Source organism: Elephas maximus, chromosome 1, assembly GCF_024166365.1.
Source record: "Elephas maximus indicus isolate mEleMax1 chromosome 1, mEleMax1 primary haplotype, whole genome shotgun sequence".
NCBI classification, from domain to species: Eukaryota; Metazoa; Chordata; class Mammalia; order Proboscidea; family Elephantidae; genus Elephas; species Elephas maximus.
In genome coordinates, this window is record NC_064819.1 from 28,006,547 (window position 1) to 28,031,866 (window position 25,320).

A 25,320-nucleotide genomic window follows, 5' to 3' on the forward strand; every position below is an offset into this window, starting at 1 on the left:
TAATGGAAGTTTATGGAGAAAGATTGTTTTAATTAATGTTTACTTAAGTCACTCAGAGCTTTTATAGAGTACATAAAAACAAAGCTATAGCCTGAGTGAAATATGTCAGTCTCAAAAGGACAAATACTGAATGATTTCTTTTATATAAAATAAGCATATATATAAAGACCAGAGATTATTAGTGGTTACCAGGGGTGGGATATGGGGAAAATGAGAAGGCTTGCTTAGGGGGCGTTGCGTTTATGTTAATGGTGGTGGAATAATTTGGAAAAGGACAAACAGAATGGTTACACAACATGAAGAATGTAATCAATTCCACTGAATTACTGAACGTAGAAACTGTTAAACTGGCATACGTTTTGTTACGTCTATTTTCACCACAATAAAAAACAAACAAACAAAACCAACACTTAAAAAGAAATGCAGAGAACAAAGCTGCTGTTCCAATCCTCAGAGGCCTCCCACTCTGCCTCAAACTTCAACCCAGTTCCACACAGGTAGACATAATAACCTGACATGAAGAAGAAGAACCAGCTAACAACTAGGATATTCTAAACGTGAACATTATGGAGTAAATACAGGGAAAAGAGAAGGAAATTTAGTTCCATTATAGATGAAAAGGCACCCTGGTGGCAGAGTAGTTAAGAGCTACAGCTGCTAACCAAAAGGCTGGCAGTTCAAATCCACCAGTCACTCCCTGGAAACCCCATGGGGCAGTTCTACTCTGTCCTATAGGGTTGCTATGAATCGGAATCAACTAGACAGCAACAGGTTTATGGATGTAAAAGAACCAATCACATGTAGTTTCTAGAAAACTAAGACCAAAGGAAGACGAGAAGGCAAAAGCAAATCTGGGGAGAAGCTGGTCATCTCGGCCTTTTTTATTAGTAAATGCTGCCTATTTGGAAAGGTAGAAAATGTGATATCACCACTTCTTTCTCCTCTAGAGAATCCAACCCGAGTCTGCTTCTCCTCTTTTGAGAGCCTGTGCTTGGTTTCAGACCTTCTTTCCTGGCAGCCACATGAAGGTAATAAAAAAGGATGCACATGACATCACCTTCACCAGGACCTTCCAGAGCCTGACGGAGAGCATGGCAGCCTGGGCTTTGCTTCTGTAGCCTGATTCATTTCGCAGTAATGAAAACCACATTCCCTCAAAATAAGGCAAACAGGAAACCTTAAGCAAATCCAGATCTCTCCATTGTACACATGTTTATAAAAACAGGTAGGCCGTCTATCTTTACGAACCACAAAGGGTTTCGAGAAGGCAAATTTATATGTTCTGACTAGTGATTCTGAGCCTTTCTTGGGTCACAGATGCTTCTGAGAATCAACTGAGAACTATGGATTCTCCCCCTGGACAAATGCACAAATTCACACACGTACATACACCTCACTCAATACACAAATAGTTGTGCATACGGTTTTATGGATTGTGAACTCCCTCAAGTTGGTCCACATCCCCAAAATTAAGAATTCCTCCTCTTATTATTACCGAAGACAAGAGCTGAAGATTAGCCAGGTAGTTGAGGCCAAGAAAGACAAAGAGCCAGTTGTCGTTGAGTCTATTCCGGCTTAGGGCGACCCCATGTGTGTCAGAGTAGAGCTGTGCGCCATGGGCTTTTGAATGGCAATTTTTGGGGAAGTAGATCACCGGGACTTTTTTTAGAGGCACATCTGGGTGGATTCGAACCTCCAACCTTTCAGTTAGCAGCTGAGCACATTAACCATTTGCACCACCCAGGGATTCCTAAAGAGACAGTTGATCCTGAATTAACCAGGTAAAATTACAGAAGTTCAGGACCTGAAGATAGAGATCTATGCTTCAATTATTTTCAAAGGTCAATTATTTTTTTGCTTATTGGCAGCAGTAGAACTCTCTCTTCAAAGGAAATCTTCTTCATAGAATGCCAATATTTAAAATAGATAAAATAAAGGTGTTTTGATTAATAAAGGTATTGAGGACATAGATCCCCATCCTTTCAGCTGCCCCTGTGGCATCTTTGACTCCATAAAAGACAACGGAAAGCCACTGACCTGTGCTCACTCCACTGGCCCCTGGAGCCACACTTGGGCCCCTTGTGTCTAGTCACCATCAGTATGCCCTTACGGCTCCAAATGAGCTGTTAAGATTACAACATTGACACCTGGAACCCACCTATTTCTCGGCCCAGTTGGGAGGACTTCAGAGATCCTGCTGAAGAGACAACAGCACACCTGCCCCACGACCCAGCCTTGGTCCTGATGTTCTCCTTGGGCAGGTAACCCTCCCACTCAGAGGTGTTGAAGGGAAAATCTGTGGACTCTACCATGGATACATTCACATGGTCCCGGAGGTGGCAGCGCAGGGCCTCTGCACTGAACTTGATGCCTGGCCCTGGCCCCTTATACGTTACGTTGTACTTGTTCATTTTCAGGTAATTTCTCCTGATAGTCCGCAGCCTGGAGGGGAGGTTTTTGGAAGAGCTGTCCTTGTTCCACACCTGGAAGGAGGGCTCCAGCTTGGCTTTGGCTGAGGCCCTGGTGTTGCTGGGGGCCTGGCTGCCCTTGCCAGTACTGACAGATGACTGTGAACCAGACCCCATAGCCAGTTTCTCCAGACTCGTCACCACCCGGGATCCCTCAGTTTCCAATTTAAGAGAATCATAGTAACTCTCTTTCTTCCTTTCCTTCCACACACAGATGATGGCAAACAGGAAAAAGGCCAGGACAAAGTAGCTGAGCTTTTTCCTCAGGATGATGTGAATCATAATGAAAGATGTGTTCAGGGAAGCCACTCCGTTCTAAGCAGGAAAACAGGCCTAAAAAAAGTGAGAGAAGAAAAAATAAATGATATAAAGAAAATCCAGAAGTGGTGATTGGCATAAAGCTGGACAATGGGCCAACCAATGGATTTACAGTGAGAGGAAAAGAATTCTAGTCCTAGACTATCTCCTACCAGCTACGTTAAACAACTCTCAAAAAAAAAAAAATTCAGCCTCAGTTTGGGCTATGCATGTAGAGAGCAGTCCTTCTGACAATCCCCTTCTTCCTCTCTGAGCCATAAACATGTTAAATGTTCTTCCACGGTTCCTTTTTATACTCTGAATCTTAGTTTTGCGTTGTCTTGGTCCAGCTCCCTGACTGTACTCTGAGCTTTTGAGGGCAGGAACCGAGTCTTATACATCAGTTCAGCTCTTAAGTAAGACCTTGCACTGCTAAATAAATGCATGCAAGCTTGAAAAAACAGAATAAAAAGGAAGACCAGGCTGACTTGTCTACCTCACCAGAACTCAGCCTCCCTGAAACCTAAGCCAGAAAGAGACCTCTCACTATTGATGATGTTATAGATTTATGAGTCATCTCTCTAAGGACTTCGGTATTAGAAACCTGCGTGAGAAGACAACCAAAGGCTAGCTTCGTAAATTTCAGCATTATGTAGCACTCTGCAAGGGCACTGTCAAGAGACAATAAGCTGACTCATCTCATGGTTGATGGTGGCACACCTTGATAAGACGGCCAACATGCGACCAATTAAAGAAACAAAAATAAAAATTCATTGAACAAACCGTATCTTATTTCACCTATTTTCACTATAACCAGGGCCATCATGACACCCAACTCCAGAAAGCACCATTCACATCAGAGCCTAATATGAAGGGCATCTCCTGAGTTGTGCAGAGGGGCCCTGACTATAACCAGCCACGAAAGCATATTAATCTCCATTTTTATAGATTAGCAACTCAAGGCTCTGAGAGGTCAAGGGAAGTGCCCAGGACAACAGAGCTGAGTACAGGGTTGCACTGAGGTTCAAATCCAAGTGCACTTGATTCCATAACCCATGGCCTACACCACATGCAGAACTGCTGCAATTTCTGGAAAATGGATTTCACTAAGCAAATGGAGCCTAAATAGCTGTTTTTATATCCAGGTAAAGACCTAGTTTGTTTTCTCAGAATTTATTGTGTAACCGAATGAAAGATGGAAGCACTTTGAACTCAAACAATGTCTGCATCCTTTGGAAAACATTAAATTCTTTCCTAAATCACTGGGTTTATTTTACCAGAATGAGTCAAAACAATTGCCCCCACAGTTTTTCTAAATCACAAGGAGTCTGCAGTACCTTCCCATGGAGCCCGCTCTTAAAAATATCACGGACAAGGTGGTAGAGTACTGAACTCGGTATTCATGTAACCTAAGTCCTTGTTCCCATTCTTGGTGACCTTGGATAAATCATTTTAATTTCTTTGTGCCTATGTGTCTGCAAGATAATCATCTCTGCCCTATATCATTCATGGAGTTTTGGGAAAGATCAAACAAGAGGATGATGTTAATGGGCTTTGAACTAGGTCAACGTACAGGCACAGGAGGTACACTGAACAGAGATGGGGGGCTGCATGAGGGCCAGGTGGAGGCAACGTGGGACAAGAAAGAGGGTAGAGTGGTCACAACCAATCGACCTGAGCTTTGGACTCTTCATTTGAAATCTAAGGTCCAAACTGCCTTGGAATCCACTGGCAATACCAACCAAAGCAGTGCTTACCACCACCTCAGAGCCCTCTAATGGTTCTGGGGTTCTTACATCTGGCTGCTGAAGTTTTGGAAGGGATGAAATGTACCCAGAGGGAGAAGAATTCAAAATGTGAGACCACAAAGTGGTGAGGGTGCTTGCTGCATTCAGTGTAGCTGATCGTATGACCTTATCACAACTGGAGAAGAGCTAGAGAAGAAGGGAAAGCAGCATTGAAGAAGGACCTACTACATGCTAGGCGCTTTATGTGCCACGTCTCATGTAATTTTCACCACAATACTATGGGATAGAGACTGAAGACTCCATTTTAGAAAACGAAGAAGCTGAGACTCAGCAAATTCACAAAACTTCAGGACAACAGACAATCAATGCTGGAACCAGAATTCCAGCCCAGATTCGGTCTGACGATAAAGTTCATAGACTTTGTACTAAAGACTATGTGGGAAAACAGACAGTGAACTGTCAGTGTTGACCAAGCAGGGCTCAGGAATCAGGGTCCCTAGAGAAATAATCCAATCTGCCAGGATATTTGCAGAAAAGTCACACTCATCATCGGTGCTGCACTAACCATGATGTGTATGCCTCGTTTGACCACTTATGAGGCCCTTTCGCATTAATTACATTCTATGAGACCCTGTACAGCCCTGTGAGAGAAGCAGAGAAGATTTTATTGGCACTATTTTATTTAAGCTGAAGAAAGGGATACTTTGTCAACGTAAGCAATTTTCAAAGTTGTGTGACTTGGAAATGGCCAAGTTGGGACTTGACTTTTAGGTTTATGGGTGAAAAGAGACTGGGTGAGAGGGCCAGAACTCATTTTCTCTGGAGCTGGGGCTCAGAGGTGGCTGGCATTTGGCAGGCCTGTCACAAGTACCTATTTATTCTCCAGGGTTGGGTTTCCTAGGAAAGAAGAATTTCCCTGAACAGCCCAGCTGAACAACAATCTTGTACCCCTCAGACAGCTTCAGCTTTTAGGACCTGTACCCCATTATGGCCTCAGAGCACTCGCTTCTAGCCTTATATCAGGGCTCATGTGGTCCCTCTGTTGAGACTGCCAGCTGGCTGGAGTTTCTGATCATAGGCACTTAGAGCTTCAAGACACTTTCTCCTCTCTCAAAGTGTTTTAATGACATTTGCTGAAGAAGTTTCATTTAAACAGCCCAACTGAGAGAAAAGAGAAGCAAACTTCTCTCCACAAATTCTTTGGGGAAACAGACCAACCTGTGAATTTTCCAATCACACGGGACTGATTTCTTAAGCCTCCTGGCGCTTGCACTGTGGCATTCTCTCCCCTTTTCCACCTGTCCATCCACTCAGACAGCATTACCTTTCTGCTCTGACCACTAGCAGGGCTCACCTGCCCTTCAGCACTCTCCTTGCTCCTCAGAAATTCAAGTGCTTTGAGGTGCTTGCTTCTTGTACCCAACTCCACTGTTAGCTATGAACTCTTCCTGGCATTCTTTCTGAAACCCCAGTACCCAGCAGAGGGCCTGAAACAGAGTGGGCACTCAATAAACCATGATTGAACGAGTATAACTATGTCAATGAATCCCAACAACCACTATGAGGCTTCTAGAACAAGAATACAACAACAGCTCACATTATCTCTACCGGCAGAGACTAAGCCAACACTGAAGCAACAGAAAGAAAAACTCAGCCAAAGTAAGGCTCCTTCCCTAATCTACCAAACATTCCATGCTCAGGACCAAACACACTGTTTGGCACACAGTAGGTGCTCAAAACTGGTTGGGTGAATTACTGAATAATTCAAATCTGATATTAATAGTTTACAGAAATGAGCAAACCACCTATCCCACCCTGTCCACCTTACTGATTCAGAGGGTAACTCCCTAAAAAATCAAACCCCTTGCCATTGAGCTGATGCTGACTTATAACGACCTTATAGGACAGAACTGCCACACAGGGTTTCTAAGGAGTGGATGGTGGATTTGGACTTCCGTCTTCTGCTTATCAGCCGAGCTCTTAACCACTGTATCACTAGGGCTCCTCAGAGGGTAAAGAGGACTAAAAAAAATACTTGAAGAAAATAGCAAATCTGTAGCCAGACACTGAAACCCTGTGACTTTTTGCTGGCACACTCTACCATCCCATTTTTTATGCAGAAATGTACCCCTTTGCTGCCTCCAAGCCCACGCCTCTGACCTTTACCTGCTGCTGGCTGCTGGCTATTCTCCCTGTGACGGCAGACCCTCTAGGTCTTCAGGAACTGGCGTTCTTCTCCATGAGGAGGATGTTCACTTTATTGGGTCTGGAGGCCAAGGCTCATTCTTCTCAGGGAAATCAAAAACCATCTGCAATGGAAAAAAAGAAAGTAAAAGAAGAGGTGAGAGCTGTTTTTCAGTAGGGGCAGGGTTAAACATTAATAAGATGGATAGGGACACACTCCGGCTGAGCTCCAGCATTGCCTCTCGCCTGGGCTGTGGCTCAACCCCAGGATGGCCTGAGGGCTCAGAGAAAAGAGACAAGAGCCAACTACAGGTGCAGTGCCATGCTGGACCCATGAACAGCACAGAGAGTCTAGACGCAGACCAATGACAGGTAAGAATACAAGAGAAAGATAAAGCAGGCACCAGGGACCAATCTGGGAAGAAAGGATCATTTAACAATGGTCTTCGGAGAAATAAAGAGAGAGTAACTTAAGGGGGAGAAATTAAGTTCCTCCCAAAATAAACTCGTCAGATTTTCAAAAAGAATTACTTATTTTCAAAAAACATTTAATACGTGAAGGTTTAGTCAATAGAATGTTAACTGAAAAAAGGTATAAAACCATGTGTAACATACCATCTAAACTTAAAAGAAAATACATTTTTAAAAAATGTACAGGTGAGGGAGAGAAAGGACTAGGAAAAAATACCCCCTGGGAGGTAGAATAATGGATATTTTCTTTTTAAAAATGATTTTGTACATTCTAAAATTTCTGTAATGCACCATGGCACATTACAGATTTTTTAAAAAATACCATAAATTATATAAATCCAAAAATAGAATTCTATATTTGTCAGCTCTCTCTTCTTTTTGATGCCATGTAAAGAAAATAACAAAGGAAAAGTTTAATAGATTCAACTTCCATACAATAACAAATCCCAACATCCGTACCATGAAAAATACCATAACTATAATAAAAAGGAAAACGATAGTCAAAGTAAGCAAAGGGCTAATACCATAAAAGCCTGCCAAAATAAACAGTCAATCTACATGAGCAGGCAAATCGCAAAATACAAAGCACATTAACAAGCATATGAAATTATGATTAACCTTGAGAGAAACCCAAAGGGGACTATAAGAATATTAAGATACTAGCTTAGAAAATTTACCTTAGCTAGCAGTTTTCAAAATGATTATACTCATCACTAGATAGACTGTAATGAAATCAGTATATATTCAAGAGAGCGGTATAAATTAATTTATCCACTTTAGAAAGTAATTGGGCCATAGACTTAAGGGCTTGTGACTATTGACCAAGTTATCCTACTTCTAGGAAATAATACTGAGTAGATAATTCAAAAAAGGAAAAAGATGACATACTTCAGTCTCCTCACATGTAAAACGGTTCTCTACCTTATGTAGTTGTGGTGAGGACTGGTGGGATAAAGAGTATGAATTTTATAAAGTAATATGTACATGCAAAAAGAGAAAAACTTAGTATCAAAATTATTTATAATGGTAAAAATCTGTTAACAACTAAGCTTCTAAAAAAAAAGCTTCTTCTAGCAGCTGGGAAATAGTTACACTACAGTACACCCATTTGATAGGGTATATATAGTTGTGCATAGATTTACATAGCAATAGGAAGAAAAATGTTTATAATATTACAATAAAAAAATATTACCTGTGCATACATTATTGTGACTAAAATTTATGCATGTTCAAGTACCTAATAAAGATATATATATATCCATATATATATATAGATATGGTCAGAATCTGGAAAGACTTAAAACCTGGAAAGAAAAAACTAGTAAGACGACCGGTGAATTCTTGTCTTCCAACTTGACTTCCTTTATTATTCTCATTACGTTAGTTGAGTAATTAAGGTATAACTGTTGGGGACAATATTGAAAATACACTTCAATCTTGGACATCAATTTGGTACACAGTATTACGCTTGCCTTGGTGCCTCTTTAGGAGATCCAGTACTTGCAGAACTAAGAGGAAGCCATAGTGTCCATAAGCTGACTGTGCCTCATAAACCAGGAAAAACTCCTCCACAGAAGGCCTGGAGTTCAGGTTTGGAGAACCTCGGCTTCTCATGACCAGAAGACAGGCAGCCAGGAAGGCCCTGGCCATGACTGACAGGGCAAAAGTGAGAGGCATCATTGTCAAAAAAATTGGAAGCTCTCCATATCAATTCAGAGAAGAGCTGGCTCCTAGGCAGCCTGCTGATAAGAGTCAAAAAATGTCACTGACAGCCGTCCTTCTTTTCATGTCATGTAAGTATGTGTGTAGTCATATTATTATTGGATTAACGTTTGCCTCTTTCCACTAAAAATGTGAGAACCTCGTCAGCCTTGTTTGCTATTACCTCCAGTGTCAGGATGGATGTCTGGCACATAGCAGGCACTCAATATTTGTTGAATGCATGAATAGGGGCAAGGCTGTCAGCTCTCAAGAGGTCTACACTTTGGGTGTCATTGGGAAAAATAGTTGGTGGAAGAGGCTCACTCTTGGCACCTTCACTGTGAATGCTATGGGCAATCACCTGGCCCTTGGATGCCACCTCATGCCGTGAATGCTGGTTCGTTGCCATCCCCCAGTGCGTACATTTTTCAGGCTTATTTAAATTAAGGTATGTAAGGAACATAGAGTAATTTGCAGACTCATTGCTTCCTTAACAATGAGAGTAAGTGAATGTTTGAAAGAGCTTGATGAAAAAGGGTTATGGTAGACAACTGTTTCTGTTTTAGTGAAGAAATCATACCTTAAGCCATTGGATGAGTTCTAGATAAACTTCATTTCTCTGCCCTCTTCCCCAGAACTTCTTAACCTCATTTCACCTTCCAGCGAGTGGCCTATTTTTCTTTCCTTTACAATAAAAACTTCTTGAAAGAATTTTTTATAGCTACAGTTCTCACTTCCCCTCTTCCCATTCTGATTTGAACTCACTCTGATCAGGCCCTCCCCCATCTTCATGAAATTGGCCTTCTCAAGGTCACTAAAGAGCTCTGGGACCTGCATGTTGCTAACCAAATGGTCAACGCTCAGTCTTCATCTCAGTCAGACTATCTGCAGCGTTTTATGCAGCTAACTATTTGTTCCTCCTGAATAGATATTTTCCACCTGGCTTACCAAACCAGGTACTTTTCCAGTTTTTCTCCTGCCTTACTGGGTCACTCCTTGTCAACAATCTCCTTTCCTGGTCCCTCCTCATCTCTCCCACCTCTATGCACTGAAGTACCCTTATAGTTCAAGTTCTATCATCTCAAAAACCTAGTTTCAAATCCTAGCTTTACTACCAGTCAGTTATATGACTTAAGCCACAGAGTTTCTGCGAGCCTAGTGTCTCCATCTGTAAAGTATGAATAATAATACTGAAAAGTTGGCCTTGCAAAAAAAAAAAAAAAGTTTTTTTTTTTTTTGCCTTGCAAAGTTGGATGACAATTTAATGATAGATTTTATCACTTTGCTCTGGCTAAAAATTATTGAATTTGTCCATGTGCTAAGTACTTGGGCAGTACTAAGGGCAGTACTGTTATCATCCCAGTTCACAGAGGGGCAAGACAGCCTACTCAGGTGGGCTGTCGAGACTGTCTGAGTCCACAAAGTCCCAGCTCCTAGCCACTGAGCTCTGTTGACTTAGAATGGGATCCAGGTCAAAATGGGTTAAAATGTTGACAGTTTCGTCAAAACATTTCTGACAAATCACTAGTTTGCTAAAAAGAACAACAAAAGTCAGAAAGATAGTAAGCAACAAGAAACAAATTTATAGCTGGTTAATCTGAGAAAGAGGAGCCCTGGTGGTACAGCGGTTAAGCACTTGACTGTTAGCTGAAATGTCGGCGGTTTGAACCCACCACCACTCTGCTCCCATAAAGATTTACAGCCTTGGAAACCCTATGGGGGCAGTTCTACCCTGTCCTGAAGGGTTGCTATGAGTTGGAATCAACTCGATGGCAATGGGTCTGAGTTAACCTGAAAAGAGAGTAAAAGGAAGCCATGCAAGATTTACAACACGAGAAGCTGAGTTTGCAAGTGTTTCCCTGATGACAAACCCAATTGCAGGGCTAAGGGCAGGGAGAGGGAGACTCACCCAGATCAAGGCCCTGAAGATAAAGTGGGCTTGCATTCCTCCTGACCAAACTGTTCCAGACCCAGGCTGCAAAAAAACTCCCTTACCTGAGATTAATCTTTTCCCAGCAAGGCAGGCACTGATGTAAAATATTGTCAAGTCCTCAGAAATGCCTGAGTTTTCTAAGAGCCAGGAGAACAGAACTTTGTCAGGTGCGTTGAGTCTCCATCACGGATACTTCTCCACAGTCCCTGACAAGAGCCAGCCACTCTGAACTCAGGATTAACAGAGCCATTGCAAAGGAAAATCCTGGGCCATTTGCTACCACTCTCTCCAACCTTGCTGCCTACAGACTCATATTTGCCTTCCTATTTGACAGGTGCCCAGCACAAAAGAAGCCCTTCACACTCCATTAACTCCCCTTCCGGAGAAAGCTGGCTCCCCAATATAAGCAGCAGAAGCCCCAGCCCCAGCAGGCATCTCCCCCCCAGTCTTACCACCTGTCACAAGTCAGGGGTGAGTCAAGAAGGAAGGAGAAAAAGGGCCTCTAAAAAAGGTTGAATAAACACTACACCCCTCCCAAGCAAGAGTCCCACCCTTTTTTCCTCACACACTCACAAAAAAAAAAAGGAAGTAGGTCTTCCTCCTCCTCAGGAAGGAAAATGGTTTCACCACCTCCTAATCTTAAAAAATGAGTTAAGTTAGTACTACGAACATTTTTACACATACAAAAAAGCACAGGAAATAACATTTTGAACCCTCATGTTTTCATCACCCAGCTACAAAGATCATCAACATTTTGCCAGTCATTTTTTTTATCTATCCCCTACCCTCTCTTTTTTTTTTTTCCGAAGTAATTTAAAGCAAATGCTAGACTTGGTATCATTTCTTCCCTACCAAGTCTTCTCAGCTCGGTTCCATAAAAAATTAAGACCTAATGTCCTGAGGTGTGCATTGTATATAATGAATTAACTTATATCCTTTGTATTATCTAGAATGGTATCAGCTTTGTATCTTCCGCAGGAGAACTGAGAAAATAGTGCCTCAAAATGTTTTCTGTAGGGTTTGATTCTCTAGAATGTTATATATATGTATATATATATATTCCAGGTTCTTCCAGATATAGATGATAGGCTGATAGAGAGACAGATAGATAGACATGCAGATATATAAATCTCAGATAAGGACTTTTTAAAACATAACCACAATGTCCTTAACACCTGATGAACCAAAAAACCAAACCGTTGTCATCAAGTCAATTCCAACTCGTGGTGACCCTACAGGTGTCCCACAGGATTTCCAAAGGAGTGGCTGTTAGATTCAAACTGCCAACCTTTTGGTTAGCAGCCAAACTCTCAACCACTGTGCCACCAGGGCTTTTTGTTAGATATTACCACCTAATAAACCAAAAAACCCAGTGCCGTCAAGTCGATTCCAACTCATAGCAACCCTATAGGACAGAGCAGAACTGCCCCATAGAGTTTCCAAGGAGTGCCTGGCGGATTCGAACTGCCATCCCTTTGGTTAGCAGCTGTAGCATTTAACCACTACACCACGAGGGTTTCCATTATCACCTAATACCCAGTGCATTTTCAAATTTTTGCCAATTCTCTCAAAAATGTCTTTGACACTAATTTGCTTGAATGAGGATCCAAACAAAGTCCACACATCTCATTTGGATGGTATGTCTCTTTAATCCATAACAATTCCATCTGGCTGAGAGCTTCCTCTCATGGTGCTGTTTAACGTGCTCCTCTTTGCCCAGTGTTACCTGTAATCTGAGAGTTAGATCTCAACAGCTTGTAGAGATTCAGTGGTTTCCAGTTCAGTGGGTCTTCCAATTTTTTTTTTTTTTTTAAATATCTCAGAGGATCTTTATTTCTAAGTCCTGATTGTCTAAGGGAGTTGGGAGTGGGAGGGTGAACAGGGAGGCCTGATCTCCTCCACTTTGCAGTTGTCCTCGAGCCTATGAGAGCAACACACACAGGTACTCCTAGTACATTCATTCACTCTGCAAATGCTCATTGAGTGTCTGCGGTGGCCACTGTGGAGCCCTGGTGGTGCACTAGTTAAGCATTTGGCTGCTAACCAAAAGGTCAGCAATTCAAATCTATCAGCCACTCCTTGGAAACCCTATGGGGTAGTTCTGCTCTGTTCTATAGGGTTGCTATGAATAGGAATCAACTCAAAAGCAACAGGTTTGGTTTTTTGGTTTTGGACTGTGGCCAGACTGGAGACACTGCAGTGCCAAAACCAGCCACAAATCCCCACCCCCGAGAACTTGCATTCTGGTGAGGGGGCAAAACAAAATAAACATGTGTGTGGTGCTTTTGGACAGTGATAACTGCTAAGAAGAAAACGAAAGCAGGGAAGGACAGAGCCTCCTGAGATGTGTGTATGGGTAGAGGGAAGGTGGGAAGAGATAGATTCCAAATTGGATGGTCAGAGGAAGCCTCACTGAGAAAATGACATTTGAGCAAAGATTTGAGGGAGGTGAGCGAGCCACGCAGATTTCTGAGGGAAGTGGGTTCCCAGCTGAGGGAACAGCAGGTACGAAATCCCTTGGCAGGGGCATACCCTGAAATGCTTAACGAACAGTACGGAGGCTGTGGAACAGTGTGGGTGGGGAGAAGCACAGTGTGAGATAAGGCCCAAGAGGTGTTAGAAGCCAGATCAAGTAGCACCTTAGACTGCTCTGAAAATTTTGGCTTTCACTCTGAATAACACTTGGCTAGCTTATGTTTGAATGGGATCCTTCTGGCTGCTACATTGTGAAACAACTGTGGTGGGTAGCCGGTTGAGGAGAATAAAAAGGAAGACCTTTTAAGAGGCTATTGCCACAGTCCAGGTGAGAAAGACCCACAATCCCATTTACTGAGCATTTACATGGTGTAGTCGTTAAGAGCTACAGCTGCTAACCAAAAGGTCGGCAGTTCGAATCTACCAGGTGCTCCTGGGAAACTCTATGGGGCAGTTCTACTCTGTCCTATAGGCTCACTGTGAGTCGGAATTGACTCGATGGCAATGGGTTTGTTTTGGGGGTTGTTAGTATTTTATATATTTTACCTAATTCAATCCTTACTACCACCATGTGGGGTAGGGTATTAACAATCTGTTTTTATAAACAAGGAAATTCAGACTCAGAGTTTAAGTCATTTGCTTGAGATGCCACTGTAAATGATCATGCTGGGATTTGAACCAGGTTATGCTAACTCCCAAGCTGGTCATGTGTCCAACATCTGTCCCTCATTCAGGGCCCTTCAGAGGAATCTCGAGAGCCTCTTTGCTTTACCAGGTCAACTATAGTTGCTGGTCACCATCTTGGACCTTCTGGTGACATCTCTACTCTGCCCTGATTCCAGGCTCCCTAAGCTCTGACAGCACAACCTCATCCCCATCTGGACCTTAGGGCCCAACCTTTCCATTCTTAGACTAGAGACTTTGACACCCTGGTGCACCCCACCAAAGGTACCTCAGCTAACCATAATGCCTCCATGAAGTAGTCCATATGTCTCGGTCTCCAAAAACCCTTGGCCATGGTGTGCTTTTCTTTCTCTAAACTCATAAACTCTTAACCTGAGCCATCTGAGCTGCCATTTAATCCTCGGATGACTCTTCTTCCTGTTTCCTCACTTCAGGGTAGGTTAGCTGCCCCATCAAAAATTTCCTCTTTCTGCCACGTAGAATTGTTGCTGTAAGTGGTCACCAAGCCAGGGACATTTTCCAGCAACTATATACACACATGCATACCCTGTTGTCTAGGTAGAACCATTTCATTTGACTAGTTAATACCAATGGAATGTAAGCAGAAATAATGTGCATCATCTCTGGGCTAAGGTGCTTAAAAAGTGAGTTTATTTATTATAGCAGCTAGCATTGCTCTAGCTAATAGAGCCACTCAAGAGACTTCCTGAACATTTATTTCTACTGGTCTAAAATAAAAACATCATCAGAACTCTCAGCTCTGAATTTTTCATTATCCAGCATTTCAACGGCACAGTGAAATAAATGAAGCTCCCCATAATTTAACCAAAGCCAACAGTTCCTAAATTCGCCATACATCATCAAGTACCATTTATTTTCCCCTGCAGTGATGACCAGGTTTTGAAAGATGTTGTCCGCCAAGTTTAAATCAGAATTTGAGTTATCAGATGAACGGAGACCTTGCTGCCAGTAAGAGCTTCTGACTAGCATCAGATTGTCATTGCTACTACAACCAGTTGACAAAAATTGAGCACAACATAAAGAAACTTGGTTATTTCTTTGGCTTTTGCCCCTTGTTGTGGTAAATATGCTTCTCCCATATGACTTTTTGAAATACTGAAGATGTCTCATGGGTATTCTGGTTTGTATAACCTGAACTTTACCGCAATACAATCATAACTTTCTGACCTCAGCCATCAGCACAATTCTTACCCAAAATGCCTCCTAAAAACATGCTCTACTGGTTGGCTAGATACCAAAGTTTGCTTAGAATTGACCCCCAACTGCTCCCAACTAGCGGAATCAAGGCATTCTAAGCCTATTCTGAAGAATCTGGCTTGCAAGCACTTAAAAGTCAGGAGACCGGTAATGTAAAACCAGGATTTTACTGACTGTCCGAACAGATACAAGCCTCCCTCCCCATCTCAGCCCTTGGCAGTTGAATAAAGAGCAGCAGTTCCATCAGAAAGCTGCTTCCCCTTGGGACTGAACAGCAGATCTATTATAGCTGGGCAGGGTCATTAGGCTGCCCAGAGTTCTTGTGTGCTCAACAGCAAAGGAGAGGACTAAATGGCAACAAAACAGAAGGGAAAGATTTCTGCCAGGAGACCAAGAAAGATGAAGAATTTTCTTAAATTCTGATAGCGAGGATCTGATGCCACAAATCTATGTCTTTAGTGGAGAACAATGATGTCTGCTAGTGTTGGCACAGTAGCTAAGAACTACGGCTGCTAATCAAAAGGTCCGCAGTTCGAATCCACCAGCCACTCCTTGGTTACCTTAGGGGGCAGTTCTACTCTGTCCTATAGGGTTGCTATGATGTCATGAGGAAAATTTTGTCTTAAATGTTAATTTCCCCCAGGAACTTCTGGTCTCACGATTGTGCTAAGGGCTGGTCCTCCCTTCCATCCGGTTTTGCCTGACGAGGCCAGAGTTCTTTGACATTTCCTAAACACTCAAATCATTTCAGGGTAACTGCCTCTCCTTAAAACCATCAAGATGACGACTGCTTACCTCTCTCAGTAAACTAATCCTTTCTTAGGACCCGCGCAAGGTCAAACGGGTCACCACAGAGATAGGGGAAGACAATGCAGAGGAGACAGACTTCTTATCTATCAGGGGCGCAAAGCACTGTGTGTAGCCCTCCTGCTCTCCCAGCCCTAGTCCCACAGGCAAAAGGTCAGCGCGGATGAAGCAACAGCGCATCTCTACCTCGCCTGGGCATTAAAATCACCTGGGAAGCATTTAAGTATATAACCAGCTAATCAGCTGCCATTGAATTGATCCCAACTCATGGTGACCCCATGTGTATCAGAGTAAAACCATGCTCCACGGGATTTTCAATGGCTGATTTTTTGGAAGTAGCTTGCCAGACCTTTCTTCCAAGACACCTCTGGGTCTTGAACCTCCAACCATTCGGTTAGCAGCTGAATGCATTAACCATTTGGACCACCCAAGGTCTCCCTTAAACTATGTAAAACCGAGAGGAGGAGCCAAGATGGCAGAATAGACAGCCGCTTCCATCTAGCTCTCTTCACAACAAAGACCTGAAAAAACAAGTGAAATGAATATACTTGTGATAAGCTGGGAGCCCTGAGTATCAAAGGTAACCTTAGACAATGAACTGAGGGGCAGGGGAAGGAAGAGAACCTTCAGAAGTGGAGAGGAGTTGCCAGACCTGAATTGCGGGAAGCCCTCAGGCACCATTCCCGGAGCAGCAGCAGCAGCAGTGGGCTGGTCCTACCCTTCCGCCCCAGCTTCCTCAGGGAGGAACAGCCAGCCACACAGCCCACTCACCTCTGGAACCTGAGTAGAAGGGTGCTCTCCGGAAAAGCTAAGTACTTGCGTATATTTTACCACGCCCCCCCCCCAACAGCCAGCTTCAGCGCCTGAATCCCTAGGCCTGAGACAGACCCTGGTGAGCACCTGGAGCTGTCCTCTCAGCCTTGGGGAAGGAAAAAATTTGAAACTGGGGGTAAAAGATAATTTGCTAGCTCCATTAACTGGGGGAGCTCAGGATAGAAGCAGCTCCTGTCCAGGCATAAACTGTCCATGGACCTTGAGAACTTTTCCCTTCTGCATGGACCTGTGTGGGCCTATTTCAGGATAATAGGCCCTTGTTGGCAAACTCCAACCATTTCAGTGGTGCGGTGGACAGGTGGGTGTTTGATGTTTGACATTGCTTTGCCTATTAAACAAGGTCCTTACCTACGCACAACAGTGACCTAAGGACTGGTGGCTCCATGTGTGTCACACAGCCACCCGTGACAGGGGTCCAGGGATAACTGGTGCCTCCCAGTCCTTACATCAAAAACTTTGTGTGTTCATGGTCCCTCTGCAGAGCCCACCCACCAGCTAGCTCTAGGGAACAGAGACGCATTTTCCTCAGAGACACTTAGGGGCCGGTTCTCAGCCCCCTGCCTTCTTCAGAGTGTGACCCCCTGCTGCAATCAGATACAGGTATATGTGCCAATCACCCCTGCCCCTCTAAGACTGTAGGACAGAGCCTGTACCACACACTTGTTATCAGCTACCTGGAAACCTGAGCTGAATTCATACAGGAAAACTAAATGGACTTCTGAACTGATATACCTGATAACAGCTCCAGCCAGCTGGGGACAGGACACCAGAGATCCAAGGTAAAATAATCAAGCTAGCTCACTCAAGCAACCCATAGGGGTATACCAAAAGAAAACAAAGCAAGCAGCTATGACACAGTAAGCAAGCATAAACTAATACAATAACTTATAGATGGCCCAGAGACAACAGTCAATATCAAGTCACATAAAGAAACAGGCCATGATCACCTCAACAGGCTCTCAAAACAAAAAATCCAGGGATCTTTTAGATGAAAGTGCATTCCTGGAATTACCAGATGCAGAATACAAAAGATTAATATACAGAACCCTTCAAAACATCAGGAAGGAAATGAGGCAATACCCAGAACAAGCCAAAGAACACACAGATAAAGCAACTGAAGAACTCAGAAAGATTATTCAGGAACATAATGAAAAGTTTAATAAGCTGGAAAAATCCATAGACAGACAGCAATCAGAAGTTCAGAAGATTCACAATAAAATTACAGAATTAGATAATAGAAAGTCAGAGGAGCAGAATTGAGCAAGTACAAGCTAGAATTTCTGAACTCAAAGATAAATCACTTGGCACTAATATATTTGAAGGAAAATCAGATAAAAGAATTTTAAAAAATGAGGAAACCTTAAGAATCATGTGAGACTCTATCAAGAAAAATAACCTACGAGTGATTGGAGTACCAGAACAGGGAGGGATGACAGAAAATACAGAGAAAATTGTTGAGGATTTGTTGGCAAAAACTTCCCTGATGTTGTGAAAGATGGGAAAATATCTATCCAAGATGCTCATCGAACTCCACATAAGATAGATCTTAAAAGGAAGTCACCAAGACGTATTATAATCAAGCTTGCCAAAACCAAAGATAAAGAGACAATTATAAGAGCAGCGAGGGATAAAAGAAAAGTCACCTACAAGGGAGAGCGCATAAGAATAAGCTTGGACTACTCGGCAGAAACCATGCAGGCAAGAAGGCAATGGGATGACGTATTTAAAAAATTGAAGGAAAAAAATTGCCTGGCAAGAATCATATATCCATCAAAACTGTCTCTTAAATATGAAGGTGAAATTAAGACATTTCCAGATAAACACAAGTTGAGGGAATTCGTAAAAACCAAACCCAAACTACAAGAAATAATAAAGGGAGTTCTTTGGTTAGAAAATCAATAATATCAGGTATTGACCCAAGACTAGAACCAGAGAAGTCAATCCAGACAGGGAAATCAAAAAAAAAAAAAAAGAAAGAAAGAAAGCAAGATTAAAAAAAAAAAAAAAACAAGCCCAACACGGGGTAACGGCAATGTTATTATGTAAAAGAAGACAACATTAAAATAATAAAGAGGGACTAAGAAATTGCTGCATAGTATTTCAGGTGGATAGTCCTGTATTCCCTTAAGCCTAGTTTTCAGAATGGTTCGGGGTGGGAAAATGGTTAAACACCTAACTACTAGCCTGAAGACTGGGGATTTGAATCCACCCAGGGCGCCTCAGAAAACAAGCCTGGTGATCTGCTTCTGAAACGTCAGTCTTGAAAACCCTATGGACCGGTTTTGCTCCACACACAGAGGGTCACCAAGAGTCAGAATCGATTCTACAGTAACTAACAAGTGTTTAGAATTTAGGTTGTTTGCAACTTTTTCTTCTTTAGTTCTCATATGTAATATTAGGGAGCTGGTAGTGCAAATGTAATCATACACCTTTCATATGGAGAGGAAGATACCGCGAGACAAAGAAAAGTTGGTTTGAAATTTAGAAAAATAGGGGTAAATAATAAGGTAACCACAAAGGAGACAAACTATCCTACTCATCAAAATAAAATACAAGGGAAAAATACAAACTCACTAGAAACAAAATCAACAACAACAAATATGAGGAAAGGACAATATATAAAGAAAATCTATTCAGCACATAAAATCAAGTGGGGAAAAAGCAGCTGTCAACACACACACACAAAAAGGCATCAAAATGGTAGCGCTAAATTCATACCTATGCATAATTACCCTGAATGTAAATGGACTAAATACACCAATAAAGAGACAGAGAGTGGCAGAATGGATTAAAAAACAAGATCCATCTATATGCTGCCTACAACAGACACACCTTAGACTTAGAGACACAAACAAACTAAAACTCAAAGGATGGGAAAAAAAATATGTCAAGCAAACAACAATCAAAAAAGAGCAAAAGTGGCAATATTAATCTCTGACAAAATAGACTTTAAAGTTAAATCCATCACAAAGGATAAGGAAGGACACTATATAATGATTAAAGGGACAATACACCAAGAAGATATAACCATATTAAATATTTATGCACCCAATGACAGGGCTGCAAGATACATAAAACAAACTCTAAAATAAAATTAAAAAATAAAACAAACTCTATCAGCATTGAAAACTGAGATAGACAGCTCCACAATAATAGTAGGAGACTTCAACACACCACTTTTGGTGAAGGACAGGACATTCAGAAAGAAGCTCAATAAAGACACGGAAGATCTAAATGCCACAATCAACCAACTGGACCTTGTAGACATATACAGAACACTCCACCCAACAGCAACCAACTATGCTTTCTTTTCTAGTGCACATGGAACATTCTCTAGAATAGACTACATATTAGGTCATAAAGCAAGCCTTAGCAGAATCCAAAACATTGAAATATTACAAAGCATCTTCTCTGACCATAAGGCCATAAAAGTGGAAATCAATAACAGGAAAAGCAGGGAAAAGAAATCAAATACTTGGAAACTGAACAATACCCTGCTCAAAAAAAAAAAAGGACTGGATTATACAAGACATTAAGGAGGGACTAAAGAAATTCAAAGAATCCAATACGAACAAAAACACTTCCTATCAGAACCTTTGGTACACTGCAAAAGCGGTGCTCAGAGGCCAATTTATATCAATAAATGCTCACATCCAAAAAGAAGAAAGGGCCAAAATCAAAGAACTATCCCTACAACTTGAACAAATACAAAGAGAGCAAAAAAGAAACCCACAGGCACCAGAAGAAATCAAATAATAAAAATTAGAGCTGAACTAAATGAAATAGAAAACAGAAAAACAACTGAAAGAATTAACAAGACCAAAAGCTAGTTTTTTGGAAAACTCAACAAAATTGATAAACCATTTTCCAAATTGACAAAAGAAAAACAAGAGAGGAAGCAAATAACCCGAAAAAGAGATGAGATGGGCGATATTACAACAGACCCAACTGAAATTAAAAGAATCATATCAGATTACTACGAAAAACTATACTCAAACAAATTTGAAAACCTAGAAGAAATGGATGAATTCCTAGAAACACACTACCTACCTAAACTAACACAAACAGAGGTAGAACAACTAAATAGACCCATAACAAAAGAAGAGATTGAAAAGGTAATCAAAAAACTCCCAGCAAAAAAAAAAAGTCCTAGTCTGGACGGCTTCACTGCAGAGTTCTACCAAACTTTCAGAGAAGAGTTAACACCACTACTACTAAAGGTATTTCAGAGCATAGAAAAGGACGGAATACTACCAAACTCATTCTATGAAGCCACCATATCGCTGGTACCAAAACCAGGTGAAGACACCACAAGAAAAGAAAATTATAGACCCATATCCCTCATGAATGTAGATGCAAAAATCCTCAACAAAATTCTAGCCAATAGAATTCAACAACATATCCAAAAACTAATTCACCATGACCAGGAGGGATTCATACCAGGTATGCAGGGATGGTTCAACATTAGAAAAACAATTAATGTAATCCACCACATGAATAAAACAAAAGACAAGAATCACATGATTTTATCAATTGGTGCAGAAAAGGCATTTGACAAAGTTCAACATGCATTCATGATAAAAACTGTCAGCAAAATAAGAACAGAAAGAAAATTCCTCAACATAATAAAGGGCATTTATAGGAAGCAAAGCCAACAGCCAACATCACCCTAAATGGAGAGAGCCTGAAAACATTCCCATTGAGATCGGGAACCAGACAAGGATGCCCTTTGTCACCACTCTTATTCAACATTGTGCTGGAAGTCCTAGCCAGAGCAATTAGGCTAGATAAAGAAATAAAGGCATCCAGATTGGCAAGGAAGAAGTAAAAGTATCTATTTGCAGATGACATGATCTTATACACAGAAAACCCTAAGGAATCCTCCAGAAAACTACTGAAACTAATAAAACAGTTCAGCACAGTATCGGGATACAAGATAAACATACAAAAATCAGTTGGATTCCTCTACACCAACAAAAAGAACATCGAAGAGGAAATCACCAAATCAACGCCATTTACAGTAGCCCCCAAGAAGATAAAATACTTAGGAATAAATCTTACCAGAGATGTAAAAGTCTTATACAAAGAAAACTACAGCACACTTCTGCAAGAAACCAAAAGAGACTTACATAAGTGGAAGAACATACCTTGGTCGTGGATAGGAAGACTTAACATTATAAAAATGTCTATTCTACCAAAAGCGATCTATACATTTAATGCAATTCCAATCCAAATCTCAAGGACATTCTTTAATGAGATGGAGAAACAAATCACCAATTTCATATGGAAGGGAAAGAGGCCCTGGATAAATAAGGTATTACTGAAAAAGAAGAACAAAGTGGGAGGCCTTACTTTACCTGATTTTAGAACCTATTCTACCACCACAGTAGTCAGAACAGCCTGGTACTGGTACAACAACACGTACATGGACCAATGGAACAGAATTGAGAATCCAGACATAAATCCATCCACATATGAGCAGTTGATATTTGACAAAGGCCCCAAAACAGTTAAATGGGGAAAAGACAGTCTTTTTAACAAATGGTGCTGGCATAACTGGATATCCATCTGCAAAAAAATGAAACAAGACCCATACCTCACTCCATGCACAAAAACTAACTCAAAATGGATCAAAGACCTAAATATAAAATCTAAAATGATAAAGATCATGGAAGAAAAAATAGGGACAACATTAGGAGCCCTAATACATGGCATAAACAGTATACAAAACATTATACAGAATGTAGAAGAAAAACTAGATAACTGGGAGCTCCTAAAAATCAAACACCTATGCTCATCCAAACACTTCACCAAAAGAGTAAAAAGACTACCTACAGACTGGGAAAAAGTTTTTAGCTATGACATTTCTGATCAGCACCTGATCTCTAAAACCTACATGATACTGCAAAAACTCAACTGCAAAAAGACAAATAAACCAATTAAAAAATGGGCAAAAGATATGAACAGACACTTCACTAAAGAAGGCATTCAGGTAGCTAACAGATACATGAGGAAATGTTCACGATCATTAGCCATTAGAGAAATGCAAATCAAAACTACAATGAGATTCCATCTCACTCCAACAAGGCTGGCATTAATCCAAAAAACACACAATAATAAATGTTGGAGAGGCTGTGGAGAGATTGGAACACTTCTACACTGCTGGTGGGAATGTCAAATGGTACAACTGCTTTGGAAATCAATTTGGCACTTCCTTAAAAAGCTAGAAGTAGAACTACCATACGATCCAGCAATCCCACTCCTTGGAATATATCCTAGAGAAATAAGAGCCTTTACACGAACAGGTATATGCACACCCATGTTTACTGCAGCACTGTTTACAATAGCAAAAACATGGGAGCAATGAAGGTGCCCATCGACGGATGAATGGATTAATAAATTATGGTATATTCACACAATGGAATACTATACATCCATAAAGAACAGTGAGGAATCTGTGAAACATTTCATAACATGGAGGAACCTGGAAGGCATTATGCTGAGTGAAATTAGTCAGTTGTAAAAGGACAAATATTGTGTAAGACCACTATTATAAGAACTTGAGAAATAGTTTAAACTGAGAGGAAAACATTCTTTTGTGGTTATGAGAGGGGGGAGGGAGGAAACGTGGGAGAGGAGTATTCACTAATTAGTAGATAAGAACTACTTTAGGTGAAGGGAAAGACAGCACACAATACAGGGGAGGTCAGCACAATTGGACTGGACCAAAAGCAAAGAAGTTTCCTGAGTAAACTGAATGCTTCGAAGGTCAGTGTAGCAGGGGCAGGGGACCATGGTTTCAGGGGAAATCTAAGTCAATTGGCATAATAAAATCTATTAACAAAACATCCTGCATCCCACTTTGAAGAGTGGCGTCTGGGGTCTTAAACGCTAGCAAGCAGCCGTCTAAGATGCATCAGTTGGTCTCAACCCACCTGGATCAAAGGAGAATGAAGAACACCAAGGACATAAGGTGATTAGGAGCCCTAGAGACAGAAAGGGCCACATGGACCAGCGACTACATCATCCTGAGACCAGAAGAACTAGATGGTGTTCAGCTACAACCGATGACTGACCTGACAAGGAACACAACAGAGAACCCCTGAGGGAGCAGGAGAGCAGTGGGATGCAGACCCCAAATTCTCATAAGACCAGACTTAATGGTCTGACTGAGACTGGAAGGATCCCCGTGGCCATGACCCCCAGACCTTCTGTTGGCCCAGGACAGGAACTGTTCCCGAAGCCAACTCTTCAGAGATGGATTGGACTGGACAATGGGTTGGAGAGAGATGCTGGTGGGGAGTGAGCTTCTTGGATCAGGTGGACACTTGAGACTATGTTGGCATCTCCTGCCTGGAGGGGAGATGAGAGGGTGGAGGGGGTTAGAAGCTGGCGAAAAGAGAGAGTGGAGGGAGAGAGCAGGCTGTCTCATTAGGGGGAGAGTAATTGGGAGTGTGTAGCAAGGTGTATATGGTTTTTTGTGTGAGAGACTGACTTGATTTGTAAACTTTCACTTAAAGCACAATAAAAATTATTTTTAAAAAAAATGTAACAAACAAACAAACAAACAAACCCATTGTCACCTAGTCGATTCCAACTCATAGCGACCCAATATTCTCCTCAGTAGATTCTGCTTTAATTGATCTGGACCAATATGCATCAACAGAGGCCTTGAAGAATGTGTAAATTCACAAGAAGGTGGCCTTAGGTAGAATGGGTGGGAGGTCAGGCATTTCCTGGGAGGGAAGGAGCCATGGCAGTTCAGCCTAGGGTAGGCATGGATGATGCTTGAGCAGGGGCTCAGGAATGTTAAGTCCCTATTTACCATGGGCTTCTCCACAACCCAGGGACTTCACTGCCCAGTAATGGCCCAGAGTTACTGAGGAAGTAGCAGGGCTACAGCTTCAATATAGCTCTCCAGGAATTCCAGGCTAAACTGACATCAACTTTTAACTCCCCAGCCCAAAGGGTACTCCCTCTGAATAATTTAGATCTGTTACTTCAGAGATCACTAGGCCAGGGACAGTCAATACAACCAGAGAGAGAGGTAACAACCCTTGCATGGAGGTGGATCTTTCACCACTGTCTCCTGCCCAGGCTGAGATCTTATCTTTGGTCACCAGGTGACAGAAACAGCAACATGCCTGAAGCTTAGTCTCTTGGGCTCAAAGGGTAGCTATACTCTGAGCAATCTCAGAAGGTGGCTCGAGATCACTTTCCACTCTTGGTCCATGTCATTTCCTCCTGGAAGGTAGGGGCTGGTTCTTCACATTCATTTCCCTGCCTACCACACACACAGAGAACACTTGATATTGGCACCTATTTGGTGCTTAATAGAGTACATTGACCGATGATGGGAGGTTTGGACACTTTTTTTTAGGGATTGGATCCACAGGTCTCAACACTCAATGGTTAAACTCATCCCCAGACCTTTCCCACTCTTTACTCCCTCCTTACACTTCAGGGATCCAAGGGAAGATGAAGCACCAGCCCCATCTGC

At 41.9% G+C, this 25,320-nt stretch overlaps 1 protein-coding gene across 13 annotated transcripts in view; it reads right to left on the minus strand.

Annotated features, from left to right (window-relative positions):
• ST6GAL1 (ST6 beta-galactoside alpha-2,6-sialyltransferase 1) overlaps positions 1–25,320 on the minus strand; it is a 159,194-nt gene that overhangs the window by 44,254 nt on the left and 89,620 nt on the right. For 10 of the 13 annotated variants that reach the window (XM_049880664.1, XM_049880631.1, XM_049880599.1 and 7 more), the window contains 2 exons: positions 6,680–6,822; positions 2,159–2,801 (listed from right to left, as the gene is read on the minus strand). In XM_049880664.1, coding sequence (XP_049736621.1) covers positions 2,159–2,750 — 592 coding nt within the window. In that variant the 5' untranslated portion in view covers positions 2,751–2,801; positions 6,680–6,822. The other 3 variants (XM_049880638.1, XM_049880610.1, XM_049880621.1) reach the window with 3 other exon arrangements.